Consider the following 15,713-nt stretch of genomic DNA (forward strand, 5'->3'; position numbering starts at 1 on the left):
GTTCTTGCATTTTATGTTTGAAAACAAATTATAGATACAGAATTTGAACCCCTAGATAATGTGTTTACCTAATGGAAACATAAACAGCATGTTTAATTCTGAAACTCTAGCCATACTGGTGTATTTTGGCTGTCTGTTCCTTCAGACTCTTGGGATTTTGTGTGTTCTGAACATTCCCAGCAGAAACTGGAACTTCTGTAAATAAGCAGCCTGGTCCAGGTGAAATACCATGGAAATACTGAGCAGTTCTTACTCTTGCTGCCAGGCTTTCTTCAAACATTTTTCCTGTAATGTTTCAGTTCAGAGACTTCTTTTTGATTCTCTTCCTTATGTGTTCTTCACTGACCAGCTCGAGACCAGTTGTCCACTTTCTCACCAGCATGAGATTCAACCCTGACAGAATCCTCATTTTCCAAAATAACAGCCTTGTCACAGCACAACTATGTTTCAATGCAATCTCAGCTCTACCGATGTCTCAACAAGGTAATGAATGGGAGCTGTGATCAGATTGAAAGCTGCGGTCCTATGACAGTCCTTGGAAACTTAGCACCGAGGACAATTTCTGGTACCTCTAACAGGATTTTTAAAATCTTGCAGAGTTTTCACAGTTGTACATTTTCTACACGGTGGACTTAGATGTGAAAGTGGCAAAGAGGAGAGTACAGTTTGAAGATCAGAACACCACAACAAGTGGGAAGCTGTTGGTCGGCGAGCACATGTGCTCTGAACTGCAGCTTTACCCACTGGTAGGTGATGTTGGTCAGACTTCCTACAGAAAGAAGGGTTGAGAGGGTAGGATTTCATAACAGAATCTGCATGATGATGAGTCTTGAAATGTAAAAATACTGCAGTGGGGTAGGTTTTCCTGGTGTTAGGCTTGCTGAGCACGTTTTACAGCTGAAGATGTAGAGGAGATGTAGAATTGTAGGAGAGGCATGGAGCTGTGCAGAATTAAAGCAAACATAAGGAAACTCTTCCACAATGCATACCTGAATCACTGAACACATTATCAAGGAGATGTTATGGGAGCCAAATGTCTAAAGTGATGCAAGAAAACATTTGATAGGCAAATGTTCCACTGATACCTACTAAACACAGTGGCCCAAAGAAAACGTCTGAGCTAAAAGGTCCCTAAATATGACAGAAGCTGAAACAGAGATGACATGTGAACACTTCTGCAGTTTAATACCCAGATATTTTCTTCAACTTCTTGTTTTTCTTTTCTTGTAGCCGTGTGACTCTGACTGTTTTACCAGTGTGTTTCTGAGAGTTAAACACGACATCTTGAACAAAAATGATCCCATGGAGTTTGCTGTCCCTGTGCTGGATAGATACCAGCCATCAGAAATGCATTTTCAGGTAAAAAACCAAAGCAGTAGTAAAGAGCTTTCTGTCTTGCTTTACTTTTGACCACTTTTGACTTTCTCCTGTGCCTCTGTATAAAATGAGATTAGATGCTACTTGCGAAGGCAGGTGGTGTGTGCGTTTTGTGAAGTACTTCTCAAATACTGAGCTTTCTGTTGAAACTTATATTAAGACTTGTTATTTGAATGGTGTATTTGGTAGCAACAACTATACAATTGCCTAATGTACAATTTTAAATTCTACTTAATTCTAAATTAGCTTTCTAATTTTAAAACACATTCAAATTGTATTTATAATTTTTAGTTTTAGTTGTTTGTTTCAAATCAACATTTAGGAGGCAGCAAACTTCTAATAACCTTAAGTTTGATACCCTGTCTCCTCTCTTGCCCTTTAGTAGCTGCATTCCTACAAGCTAATCTGGCTTTTTCACGGTTTCTCTGAAATCCAAATCACAGCTTGTGAACAAATTGCATAAAGCTCTGTAAAGAGGCAGCATTTTGCTACGTAATAAGCGCTTTTACCATCATTCAATATTGTATTAGCTGCCCATAAAGCAGAGGACAGAAATGTTAGGAAAACATTTAGCACTGAGCAATAATGAACACTACTTACTATAGTTACAGTGCTCTTAGGGATTATGATGTTGATGGTACATTAATTTCCCAATAATACATGAGATTCTGGACTGTTAGTCAGCATTGCTTAGTGCTTATGCACACAACATCCAATTATTAATTCTCATTGAAATTCTCCAGAAACATCAGCCACAGACAGATTTTTCTTGGTGAATAAAACTTGCTAAAGAAAGTAACCTCATGTCTACAGAATAGCGTGGCTGTAAAATGGCACAGCATATGAGCATATTTATTCAAGGAAAACATATAGTCTCTGGAAAATAGATAAATATTATTGCCCTGTAACAATCCAGAGGTAAATAAGTGGCATTTCTTTAACAAGACCTTGACCCCAGTGAAGACTTTTCATGCTATTGCTAATGAACCTTGTCCTGGGAGCTGAATTACAAAACATCATCAATGATTTAGTGCTGGAGGGTCTTTTTTTTCCAGCTTCTCCTTGATGGAGGTCATGGGAATTTTGATTGTCAGAGGATGTATGTTTATATGTAGATATTCTGAATCTGCTACCTTAGAAAAATTAAGGCTGTTTAACTTGCTCTGTCTTTGCTTTCAGTTGCCTTACAAGGAGGACTGCAACAAGACCATCTGTGCTGCTCAGTTAACTTTGACAACTGAGATTCAGTGAGTCATACTTATTGCATTATCCAGATTTTGCATTTATCATTCATATAAAGTGGCATCTTTGTGCTTAAGATGTTTTCTTTAAATTCTCAGGCAAGATTTGCTGTCCTCCTTCTTACATTGCTTTCCATTCAGTTCATCCTTTCCCTAGCATCACATTCACACAGTGTTGTAACGTCAAGCCTCCATGGGTGTTGCTGGGGTGTTCTAGGAAATTTTAGAGGACAGACCAAGACCAAGGTTTAAGCAACTCTGGTCATCATAAAATCACAATTCTGATTTTTAATTGTGAACATGTGACAGTTCTAGGCAGATGCACAGCGTAGCGCTACAACAGATAGCTCCTCAGTTCACACAGCCTTAGACAAAATGGTAGCTTTACTGCATTGTAAAAATTTACCCTGGAGATTCACTGAGAAGCCAATCAAGCAAAACAATGTTTGAAATCTATCTTGATGTAAAACATATTATAAAATGCTACATAAAGTAACTGCCTTTGAAATTAAGAAGGAAGCATTTTCCTACACACCCTGAAGAATACAGAATAATTAATTGGACTATTGCATTATCCTGTGTATGAAAGCACCTGGAGGAAGTAATTATCAGAACAGTCAGGCCTCTTATTAATAACAACCCTTAGAAATTACATGTGATCTCATTTTTCTGTCTGTTTCTAGAAAGGAATTAGTGGTGGGCTACACTAAAGAAGTGAGCATGAAGGTTTCACTAATGAACAGTGGAGATAACTCATACATGACAACTATGGTCTTGAATTATCCCAAAACCTTGCATTTTAAGAAGGTGACATTTGAGGTAAGATTATAGAACAACTCTTCAGCTAGCAGCAGACTGCTTAAAGAAAACCCAGCTTAGACTACTATTAATTTACTACCTAAATAAAACTTTATGAGTTACAGGGAAGGGAAGGAGCATTTCAGTTGTTAGGACTGAATATTGCATTTATCTGATTTAATACTCCCAAGCTTTTATTGGGCTATTTGTACTTAATTCATTTTACGGGAGCAGGCACAGACTGAGTTGAAATTCCCAGTCTGTTTTTATTCAACATTAAAGAGCATTCCTGTTCTGTTGGCAGCCAACCTCTCCTGCTGTTCACTGTGGCCAACCAGTACCATTAACTTCTGCAGTCTTATCCTGTAACTGCAGAATTGGGTATCCAGTGTTCAAGAAGACAACTGTAAGTAGAGATCATGATTTCATTATTTTCATTTTTTCCATACCTCTAAACGGTACTTTGAGTAGCTGCTCTTGCATTCTCTATCTCTACAAATAGACCAGAGCTGCCATTCTTTCTAATTCAGCTTATGGCTGGTATGCATTTTCTGAAGGTAAGAGATAGCCTTCATATTCCTGCACTTTATTTAATGTTTAATTTCTCTAGAAGGAGAAATTACTGTGAGCAGAAAATACCTTAGCCCTCATGTTTTAACAGTACCTTGGAGAGTTAGAGTATTTACGGGGTAATTGATATTTCATTGTCTTTCTTTTCCCTCAAAACAGGCAGATTTTTCAGTGATTTGGCAACTAGAGGAAAGCATATTCCAAAATAAGTCTTCGATCACTGTGAATATCACAAAGTGAGTATTGCTATTTTCACCACACAATACATGACAAACTAGAAAGGGTATATCAGAATTCCTACTCAGTGTCCATACTATTTATCAGTCACAAAACTATACTTTTCAACCTCCTGAGGTGCTTGGATCTATGTGAAAAACTTTTCCTTCCCTTATGAAAATCTTAACTTTGCTCATACTTCATTATTTCAGTGAAAGATGGAGCACCCTTTAAGGTCCTTAAGTGTAGTATGTATTTAAAAGCTTGTGTGTTCTAGCATCCTCCCACCTTAGCAGAAAGAACAGATAATTAAATACATAATCCAGCTCTGTTCCATGAAAAGCTTTCACTCCAAATGATGGGGATGAAAACATAGGTTTAAGGCATTTTTCTTGATTAGGGGCTATCTAATGGGTGGAAGTTACCATTCAGATTCCTTTCTTGTCATCTTCCTACCTTTAAAATGTATGGGGACTGACTGGTCCCCATTAAAGGGAGAATTTTTAAAAAGGAAATGAGAACTCATCTCTGGCAGCTGTACTTCCTTGCAAGCACAGTTGAAGCCAAAGGGTTCTATATTAATTTAATGTCCAGTTTTGTGAGGGGTAGAGGCTTTAAATTTTAATAAAAGCACAGATGAGCATTGGTTTGTGGGGAAACATTTCAAGGCAATGACAGCTTTCCAAATCTGTAGTAATTACAGTAATAAAGGGCTACTCCAACACTCCTGTACCATGTCATCACTGTTTCCATCCCTCTTGTACAGCCAATATTAACAATTCTAAAACCATAGAAATTAAGGACCAAGGCAAGCAGATAATGAAGTGGCTTCTTCCCTTTTTTAAGCATAAATGAAAATAGGACCATTCTGACTGAAGAATACATCCTTGATGTCAGATATGCATTCACTGCAGTCCTTACCAGGTAAGTTAGTTTTAAGAAGATTCAATTATATTTTATTCCTTTAGTCAATTAAAGGCAAAAGGATTTAGAGGATGCCTGGTATGTTTCCAATGCAATTTCCGTCTTAATAATTTCAAGCACTGCAGATTGTCAAGTCGCTTTCTGTGGTATGAGACAGCAAAAGTAGAGCCTGGAAGACAAAACAATAAAGCTCTGTCATAGGCCGGGGGTGCCTTGGGTGTCCAACTGCTTAGCTTGTAAAAAGTAGACTTGAAGATGACTTCAGAGATGCATCTGATTGACAGACTGCATATATACACATATATACAGACAAACTGCATAGACAGCATTCCAGTTACAGCAAATCTGATGATGGTAGCTCTTAATTACACTTAGTGCATATGGGTCATTAGATGTACTAATTTTTTAACACTCTAACTCACTTCCCACTCAGTTTGATTTATCATCCTCTTTAGACCCATTTCTTCAATGTATGTGAACGTTGGTGAAGGACTACTTGAAAACAAAGAATTCAGATTTAATGTAAGTATAGCTTCAGATTTAGGTCATCTGATTCACTTCCAGTCAGGACTGAAGAACACTTACTACTTTGTGCATTTTCTTCTGTAGATAAATGGAGAAAATCGCTTTAATGCTACCATCAAGTTACAGATTTGGGTTCCCATAAATATACAAGGTCACAACATAATGACAGTCAAAAATGCATCAGGAACACAGGTACCTTCTCCTATATTTTTCATAATCAAATACCTATTCATTAGTCCTTAAAGTGTGTGTGGGAGAAGGGGAATACTTTCAGAGTGTTTTTAAAACCTACACTACTGAACCTTTACATATTTACGTTTTGCAGCACGGTTCCATGTACAAACTTTGCCAAACTGAACAAAAGTTAAGTGTTAAAATTAAGTCAGAAGGTGGGGTTTCCCTTCTCTGTCCCCAACTGGCCTAACACCATTTATCTTTGTCCTCACTGCCCAGAATTGGTTTTGGTTTGTTTTTTTGGTGGTGGGTTTGTTTTTGTTTTTTTTCTCCTTTTTTCTTAAAAAAAAAGGAAAGAATTTGTAAGGAGGACAACAGAGTAAGGCAAGAACTTTTAAAAATCCAAGACTGAAAAGGTAAGAAAATTTCTGTAGAACTGAAGCCATGAATTGAGCCTCAAGAAATCTGTCTTGCAATCTCAAACATCACCCCTCAAAAAAAGGACATATGGAAACGTGTGAGAGCAGAACTATTTTGGGAGGGTTTTTAAACATTTTTTACAGCATGTTGTACACATTGGTAACCAATGATAACACTTCCTTGTGCCCACATTTAAAAAAGATCATACACAGAAGCAGCAAAGGAGAAAGGCAGCATCAGTAACTTAGTTCTTGGAAACACTGTGCTCCCTTGCTCAGTGGAAGAGGCTGCTGTTTTGTAAAACTTCATTGGCAGACTCAAAGTTCAGTACTTCCCTGTGGAACTTCTCCAGCTGCTGCTTTATTTTCTTCAGAGCAGAAGTTTTTTCCTTTTTCTTGTAGTTCACACCTTTCAAAAGTTTATCTGACAAGTAGTGCAGCCAGAGGACATTGCTGTGTGGATGATAGTCAGACCAGCTGTTGGAGTTCTCCACTTTCATTTGCCTGTAGATATCAAACTGGTAGTCCCCTGTGCCTTGAAACAGTTCTTCATCAGTGGAAAGGTCACAAAACACAGTTAACCCATCCTTCTCCAGCCGAGATAAGGTGTAATCAATGATGTTGACATGAATCCCTGCTGTGGGGATTGTGTGTGTTGCCCCATTCAACACATAACTCAGCTTCTTGACATTAGTTTTCTTTACCAGCACATTCCCCCAGTGCAAGTCCCTGTGCTCAAAGTACAGTTCCTGTTCCGCCACAGCCAGAGAAGCGGTGACCTGGTGCAAAATGCTTTTCGCTGTTGCCACTGAATTTAACTTGTTTCTCATATTCTCCAAGTCGCTGCCCCCAAATTCAAACTCCAGTACCATGAATAGCTGCTTGTCCCCATAAAGGTCTGGCCGATCATTTTCTGATCCTATTACTTCATGGTATTTGTCCCAGGCTTCCAGGAGATACTTAGGATAAGCCCCTTGAACACAGTGCACAGAATACAAGCTGATGAACCCAACAGTTCTATTCACAGACTCTTCAGATAGAAGACTGAGTTCTTTTGATATTATTATCTCAGGCAGAATCTCTCCAAAACTCTTTTGAGATTCTCCATTTACTCTTTCAGTCCCCTCAATGGGAATTATTTTTAAGGCCACAGGTCCTCTCTCGCTGCCAACCTGGAAGACCTCTCCGAACACCCCTTCTCCAATTTTCTTGCAGTCTTTCATCTTATCTAGAGGAATGCATTCCTCAAAAGTAATAGGCCCTTCCTGCTGGCATTCCCCAAACACCTTCTCTGCATCTGTAAGCATTAGTTCCAGAACAGAAGAGGAGTTCATAGGAGCCAGCAGGGCCATGGAGGAAACAGACCAAATAGAGCACTGAGCCTTACCAGGAGATAGCATTGCTTGGTGCTCCGAGAGGTGGGATTTCATGGAAGGGGTGCAAAGGATGCTGTTGCAGGAACTGTCATCCATGGTAACTTTCTTCTTCTTATGGAAGGAGAAAGATGCTTGAACCCTACCCCAGGAATAGGAGCTGTTGAGGAGTGAATAGTCATCGCCGCTTACATCTACAGACATCTCTAGTACACCCCTTTTCATTCTTCTTTGCCTCATCTGTGGTCTGGAAAGGGGGTTCTTAGGCTGCTGCTGTCTCTTGTTTTTGAGCCGTTTTGGACCGAGCCTTCTTGGCATCCCCCAGCGGCTGGCACTAAAGCCACTGATGCAAGCTTTCCTACAGGTACTGGCCTCTCCAGAAACAACTTTGGTGGTTTTATGTTTATTCTCTAAGGGTCCTTGAAAGCCCAAAGGAGAGGCTGGCTGCTGCCAGGCAAGCTGAGTATCTCCCTTTTTGTTTTGTTTCATGCTTGCCAGCCACACTGCCACTTCTTGAGGATCCAGAACCACCACTGGCATAAGCCGGTACTTCTCAGCTCCGCTTCTCTGACATCTCGAGGTTCCTTTTGTTGCAGCTCTACTTAGAGCATCAGATGGCTCATTAGAAGCGGCACCGTCATCATACGGGGCAGAGTGCTGCCGGTGGCTGTTAACAGGAGGCAGTGCTGCGGTGGCTGTCCGGGAGGACAAGGGCGATTGTTCCCGGCAGGGTTCCTGCACCATCCTCAGAACCCTGGGGGACCTTTGCTCCTTGGGAGCTGGCTCAGGGCTCCCGCCTGTGCCTTTGGAACAGGACCGTCCGGCTGCCTCCCGCCTCCCGCTGTCAACCCCCGGCAACAGCGAGAGCTGCCCCGAGTCCCCATGAGACAGCTCCAGCGCGCTCTGGGGGGCGTCGGACGGGGCACTGCGCTGCTTGCGCGGCGGGGAGCGGAGCTGGAGGCTGCCGTACAGCCCCGAGCCGCCCTCCGCGGTGCTGCTCAGCTCGGCCGGCGGGGTCCGGCGGCGGCGAGACCGAAGGCGCGGCTGCGGCCATTGCGGGGTGCTGCACAGCAGAGGGCGCCTGGCCCCACAGCGTAGGGACGGGGGCAGTGATGGCGGAGAGCAGGCGAGGCCCGGCGGCCCCGGAGCCCAGTTCTCCTTGTTCGCGGCTCCGTTGCGGCGGGTCCGCAGGCTCCAGGGGCAGACGGGGCGGTTACCCAGCGGCTGTGAGAGGCGCTTGTGGGGCGGCGAGAAGTCGGGGTCGTCCGAATGGATGGAGTGAGCGCTGGAGCTGGCTGAAGCGGCGCTGGAGCCGGTAGAGGTCGAGCTGAAGAACCGCTTACGGTCCTGAGACGGCGAAATCCAGCGGTCTGCGCGCTGCTCTCAAAGTGTTGTTGCAGGAGGGGACGGCGTGCGCGGTCAGCGGGGAGCCGGCACCGGCAGCGCGGGGGGAGAGCGGCGGCACGGACCCCCAGGTGAGCCCTGCTGGCACCGGCACTGGCTGTTCAGCGGCGGGTCCCCTGTGACAGCCGGGGACTGAGCCGCTCCGTTGTATCGCAGGGTATTCGGGATGCGCAGTATCAGAGCGTGCACTGCTCTCTCCAAAGTGACGGCGACAACATTACCGTGATAGCGGAACTGTCTTTAAGCAATGCGCACCAGGTATATATGCAAAAAGTTTGCTTTGCTGCCTTTATTCATGGAATCATGGAATCATGGAATGGTTTGGGTTGGAAGGGACCTTAAAGTTTCTCCAGTTCCACCCCCTGCCACAGGCAGGGACCCCTTCCACCAGAGCAGCTTGCTCCAAGCCCCTGTGTCCAACCTGGCCTTGAACACTGCCAGGGATGGGGCAGCCACAGCTTCTCTGGGCACCCTGTGCCAGTGCCTCAGCACCCTCACAGGAAAGAACTTCTTACTAATATCTAATCTAAGTCTTCCCTCTGTCAGTTCGATGCCATTCTCTCATGTCCTATCCCTACATGCCCTTGTCAGATGTCCCTCTTCAGGTTTACTGTCAGCTCTGGGAGGCTGCTCTGAGGTCAGCCCGGATCTTTATTCACAGAATTGTTTAGGTTGGTGTCGTTTATGTTTAAATATGTTTAAGGTCACCAAGTCCAACCATTAACGTGTTGCATCTCAGCTTACTATTGATGCAGGGCACATGATCAATAGCAAATTTCAAAACTTCAGTTATGACTAAAATGGAATGGCAGTGAGCAGGGAGCATGCTGCAAGTAGAGGTTTATTACTGAACCCTGAATCAATGAATAACGAGTCTCATCAAATCCTTAGTAATGCCTTTATTGCTAAAATCTGTTACCTCTCAGAGGTCCAGGGTGAGGGTATCTTTGTACCACAGTGGTGTTGAATTTCCGCCTGTGACGCTGTTTTCTGACCCTGCAGAGCAAGAGGGATATTTTACTCATGCAGTGTCTCCCAGGAGGCACTCAGAAGAGGAGCCTGATCCCCTTGCTCCACTTCAGGAACTGCTCCTTGCGAAATGATTCTCGTAGTGCTGCCTGCCAGCTTCCACGGCACCCGGCAGCTCCTTATCGGCGAGTTACACACAACCTCATACACAAAAGAAACAGCTTGGTGGCAGCACTGCACAGGGTTGTTCTTACAGAGTCAATGAGGGTTTACTAATGCAACCCGTATTTTTCTGACAGGACCAAAAAAGCAACTGATATTTTGTTGCCTTTATTTCTTTTTCCATAGTTTTTAAAAAGTGGAAGTGCTTTGCTGGTCCCTGGGAAAATCACATTCAACAAAGAACGGTATCTGGGCCTGGAAGAAGAGAATCATAATGCTGAGGTATCGGAGCATCATGTAGGCAGCTTGGTCTTTGGAGCATGGACAAGTGTGAAACAAAGATGTTTTTGCTGAATCTAGAGAACCAATCCAGTTCCCAAAGTTAAATTCAGGGCCTTTTGAAGCAAACATCTGTTGTGCCATGGAATTTAGTGAAATCAGGTTTTGACTATAGGATAAAAGCTGAGGGAGAATATTTGCTAGTGCGTATCAGAAGTGTTTTTAGAGCTCTGTGTTGAACTTTCTGTATCTGACACTAGTGGCTAAAACAAAGGCCTCCTGTCCTCTCAAGGATTCCAATATCAGTATTCTTTCTCTTCCCCTAGTGAAGACAGATTCTTCTTTAATCTGAAAGACTGACACTGGTGGCTACTGTGATTACTGTAAGCTTATAAAGAAGACTCAGTAAATTTAACTCCCTTGGCTAGGCTTGCAATGAAAAAAACATCTTTCATAGTGTATCACAAACTACACATGTAGATGGAGAGACACTCCCTCTAGCATAGCTTAAAGATGAAGCACTAGCTCAAGCTATATAGCTTTCTCAGTTAAAAGCTAACCAAGAAAAAATAACTGGGCTTCAGTGTATGCTAAGTTGGTCTTGATTCTGTTCCAGATTACTCTTATCTTCCTGAAAGACGAAGTGTTTGATCCCTTGCCTATTATTGTAAGAAGCTGCTTTGGTGGACTCTTCCTGCTGGTGTTAATTATTCTGCTCCTCTGGAAGGTGGGTATCAGTAATGTATACACAACAAACCAGAAAACTTTTTGTTAGATGTTTTAACTTTTTTAAGACCTAAGTGTGAAAGCAGTATTTTCAACTGTGTGCTGAAGGACATCTGCCTCTTAGTGTTGTGAAATCTCTCTTGCGTTTTGAGCTGTTCTGAGCATTGCAGTAAAACCTCTTGAGTCCTGTTTTGAAGTGCTTTGCAGAATATTTGCACCTTACAAAGGGTTTATTATTGGTGTTCTGAAGAGTTTTGAACAATGTAGGCTTCAGGCTTACAGCTCTGCCAGAAGACATACCTGGGTTGCGTCCTACATTCACTCATTTCACTTACAGCAACCCTTGCAATTTTTGTTTTACATTGTTTTATGAAAAAAAAAAAATTCATATACAAAGACTTAATAAGATCTTTTATTTACTTTTTTTTTTTTTCCAGTGTGGCTTTTTCAAAAGAAAATATAGAGCTATGGTGGAGCAAGAGGATACGTCCTGAAGACTGAACTGGCCAAAGCAGACAGCTCTGTATGCTTTCCCCAGCTTTTGGAAAAAAAAAGTCTCTGGCAAAGTCAAAGTCTGGCTAAGATGCAAAGCAATCCATATTCCCTGGAAGAGCTATGGCACTCCAGATCTTGGCACTCTCCCATATTGCTGTTCTAACCATAGGGGCCCAGCTCTTTTGGGCAATTCGGTTACCAGCTTGTTTAATTTGAGGTATTTATCACAGAGGTATTGACAAACTCGATTCCCCATGAGAAATTTTGCTTATTGTAGATACACTAGGAAAAAAATCATCTTGGAGCTTGTTAGATTTATGTATTGGATTGCAGACTTAGTTGCTGTGATGCTGAGTGGCTCTTGATTTTGGTATTGAGTAGCTTCATAAAATTGAAATGAAAATTGATTAGGGGAAGCTTTCCATCCTGCTATTGCTATTGAAAATGGAGACACAAGCATTTTACATATACATGTATATATATATGCACAAATTTGTGCATTTTAATACTGTAAATAGTAACACAGTATGTCCCTTGATGTCTGGTTCTTGGAATCAGAAGCATGTGTATGTGGCTATTAGGGGGTTTTGTACCTCACAAACTTATTCCTGATTTCCCATTTTCAGTTGCTTTCAAATCCTCATTTCGTCACCAATAAACCTTTGTATCGTTGACGTCATTGCCAGTTCAGACAGACTCCTCCTAGATCAGATTTCCCCAAATTGTCACTAACACACACACCACCACCCCCCCCACCCCCCCCCCCCCCGCAGCTTTTACCACAGGTGTTTGCCATTTCCAAATAATGACAAGGACAGACATTTGATACTATTCCTCTCTCTGTCTTTCCCTGTCCTGAACTGTGTAGTTGTCTTATTTCTGTCATGTTTGGCTAACCATCAGCCCCACAAACCTAATGCGTGTTCATGCACAGCAGTAGATTAAACAAAGATTTTTTTTTATTCAGACCTTCAGTAGGCAAAACGGTTTCCATCCGTGTTGGCTTAACCCGTGTTGCCTGATGGAAATCCAAAGTTGCACGTAGCAGGGACTGAGAAGATGAGACTTCCTAGATGAGAGCTCAGAAAGGGAATCGCCTGAAACAGGGAAGCGCCTGTGTCAGGTCTTTTATCGTAACGGCTCGGTATTATTTGGACAGAAATGTGCGTTCCCTGGTCTGAGTGGCTTTGCTGTCTCCCCCCCTTTGTGTAAATCCTCTTTTTTTGTACTGTATTTAACCGCATGTTGTTTGAACATAATTCTTTGCACTGGAAGCCTGACCGAGTGTTGCACTTGCTGGCTGGAGGTGGTTTGAGGATTTTGCTGTACACTTTCCCAGGCAGCATAGCAACTCCGTGGCACTGCTCTCCATCACTCAGTCCAGACTTTGGCAGAGCTCTCACAAAGCCATTCTTCCTTGTCTGTCCCTCTGTGGAAGGAATTCCGTACGCAGAAAGCAGAATGTGCTGGGCTCTTTGAAGCTCTTCAGAGCTCTTTGAAGAGCCTCAGGCAAGACAGCTTCTCTGCAGTAGTGACTGTGGTGGTGGCATTATAAGGAAGATGCTTTTTTGAAGGTTCCTTTTTTATTCACTTGTTTATTTGTAAGTGTGAGGGCATGCTGGCTGTTCTTGTGGAAGGGAAAGGTTGTGTTCCTTTTTCCAATGCTCTACACAGGTCTTGCACTGAGTGACGTGTGCTGCGGAGAGCTGACAGTGGAAGGTCTGCAGCGTACTAGCAGTTGTGGTCTTGCAGCCCATCCTTCCTCCCCCTGCATCATCCCTTTTCCCCTATTTTCTTCTCTGAACTAAGTTTCCCTCATTACTTTGATCCCTTTTGTTGTCCCTTACGGCTCTCAAGAGGGTCTGCTCTTGCAGCAGGTAATGCTGTTTTCCATTTTAGATGTTTTTTCTTAAATGCATTACAGTGGTCTGTGACACGTAATTTCTGATGAGTGCCATTTGACCATGTAATTCTTTGCTATTGCTATAGCAGGTGCCAAACACGTGCAGTAATCGGATGGCACTTAAGAGATCAGTCAAGACTGCCAAGACTCACAGTCCTGCAAACCACAGCTGTGGTGCTGTTTTTCCATGGAAGCCTTGCTGTGCCTGCTTCTAAATTTATTTGCAATCTGTACTTTAAGCAAAATCCCCTGTGCAAAAGCCTTGTCAACACTCGTGGGCCTTGCTGCGTCGCCCTGGCTTTTGTGCACGCTGGCAGCGGTGCTCCCAATGACTGTGGCTGGGCAGGTGCCAGGAACTTGGGCACAACCACTGCCCGGCGGCTCCTGACCAGCCTTTCTGTGCTGCGTGTGAAGGACGCCATGGCCTTGGAATGGTGGTTGGAGTTTTGATCAAAAAGATGCATTTCCTTGAGCAGGGCTTCACTGCTGCGTGGCTTTTCAGAGACAGCAGCCCAGCGCCCACAGGGTCCATCCCAGTCTTGGCTGTGTCCATGAAGTTCTCAGGCTGTCCATGGTCTGCAGTGCCAGGACTGAGACCTGGAATTCGTCGGCTCTGCTTGAACTGTAGAGGGCTGCAACAGAAGGAAAGAGAGCAGAGCTGAAACCTGCTGATCTGCAGAGACCCGCAGGCATCCCTTCCAGCCCATGCCAGCCCCAACCATCCCTTTCCCTGGTCAGGAGGCGCAGGCGGACAAATGGATCACCTGGAAGCTGCTTCTCAGGATTGCAACAAATGCCCCCAAGATGTTCCCTGGAGCAGGATAGGGCATGGCAGCACACTGCCCAGGATCTGTGCCCTGCCCCCAGCCCCATCACACACGGCACTGCCCCTACTCACCGCTGTAAATACCCTGCAGCGTGTCTTTGCTGCTGTTCTCCAGGTGCTTCCCGGCCAGTCCTGTGCAGAGAGCTCGGTCAGACCTGCTGCTGCCCAGCATGCTCCCGGCAGCATGGCCCCAGCTCTGCCAGTTTGGCTGCACCCCTTCGTCCCCTCAGCAGGGTGACCCCAGGGAAAGACAGGACCTGAGGGGAGGTGGCACTGAGCAAGGTGCCACCGAGCCCTGCTGCCAGGGCAGGGGTAGGAGGGGGAAGCACAGAGCCCCTGGCTGCACAGGCCCTGTACAGGGCAGCTGGGGCTCTGGCAGCCACAGGGCTGCTCCTCGCTGCCAGTGCAGCAGATGGGACTGGGGCCAGGCTGCCATAAGGGGGACTCCAGGGACTGCGGCTCACCGATGAACCTCACGGCTGCCATTCGCACGGTGACCTGAGCGTGCTGCAGATAAGGCATGCTTTGACGCACATATTCTTCAGCCCTGCTCCGGTCGTGCTCCAGCTGGAGAGAGCAAAAGGGGTGCAGGGATGATACAGACCCTCCCCAGTCACCCGGGCATATCCCTCCTCCTGGCACCCCACACCCCTGCCTTGCTCCTCAGTCCATTTGCATCTCCCAGGCAGAGTGGGATCAGGAGGTCCTGAGAGCCCTCTGTGCCACTGCCAGATGGCTCCTCTTCAACGTCCTGAGGGTGGGGAGGCAAGAGGGGCACCCGTGTCCAGCCTGGGACTTGTCCTCACCAGGCACTCCACAGTTCTCTCTCTCTCCAGTACCCGCACGCGGTGACCAAGCCGTTTCCATTTAAGCGCCTTCGCAGCTACACAGAGGACTTCGTAAGATACCTGCAGAGAGCGACAAGGACTGGGGAGATTGTGGAGAAGGCTTGGGGCCCAAAGCCCTGGCCCCTGCAGGGGTCAGCTGTGAAGCCTCTGGGGACCCTGGTATTCGTGGACTGCTGCTGAGCCCTGCTGGACACATAGGGCAGGCGTGGCAAATGTCCCTGCCAGCTTCTCCTGCCCTCCCTGCTGCCCAGGCAACCCCCACGGGCTCAGCATGCCCTTCCCCACACCACTGCTCAGGTTTGCAATCTGTACCTTGGCCACACTCTCAGTCTCATCACTCATGTGCAACACGAGTGGGACCAGGCTCTGCCTGCACGTTCTTCCGCATCTGCCGCTGGTGCTTCCAATCCGCCATCTGTATTACTTCTTTGAATAGGCAGATGGAGAGCTCTCGCACCTGGCTGGACACCTGGTGAGGAGGAGG

At 45.0% G+C, this 15,713-nt stretch overlaps 1 protein-coding gene across 1 annotated transcript in view; it reads left to right on the forward strand.

Moving 5' to 3' along the window:
• LOC130602037 (integrin alpha-E-like) overlaps positions 1-12,378 on the forward strand; it is a 33,288-nt gene extending 20,910 nt beyond the window's left edge. The window contains 15 exon segments of the mRNA XM_057414552.1: positions 350-483; positions 598-746; positions 1,231-1,359; positions 2,557-2,624; positions 3,302-3,437; positions 3,721-3,822; positions 4,146-4,222; positions 5,049-5,126; positions 5,582-5,648; positions 5,736-5,843; positions 9,018-9,092; positions 9,178-9,279; positions 10,339-10,434; positions 11,048-11,158; positions 11,595-12,378. Coding sequence (XP_057270535.1) covers positions 350-483; positions 598-746; positions 1,231-1,359; positions 2,557-2,624; positions 3,302-3,437; positions 3,721-3,822; positions 4,146-4,222; positions 5,049-5,126; positions 5,582-5,648; positions 5,736-5,843; positions 9,018-9,092; positions 9,178-9,279; positions 10,339-10,434; positions 11,048-11,158; positions 11,595-11,651 — 1,489 coding nt within the window. The 3' untranslated portion in view covers positions 11,652-12,378.
• The last annotated feature ends 3,335 nt before the right edge of the window (positions 12,379-15,713 follow it).

Source organism: Pezoporus wallicus, unplaced genomic scaffold (genome assembly GCF_028554395.1).
Source record: "Pezoporus wallicus isolate ANWC-B61680 ecotype Strahan unplaced genomic scaffold, APGP_CSIRO_Pwel_v1 contig_8517, whole genome shotgun sequence".
In the NCBI taxonomy this organism is placed as follows: domain Eukaryota; kingdom Metazoa; phylum Chordata; class Aves; order Psittaciformes; family Psittacidae; genus Pezoporus; species Pezoporus wallicus.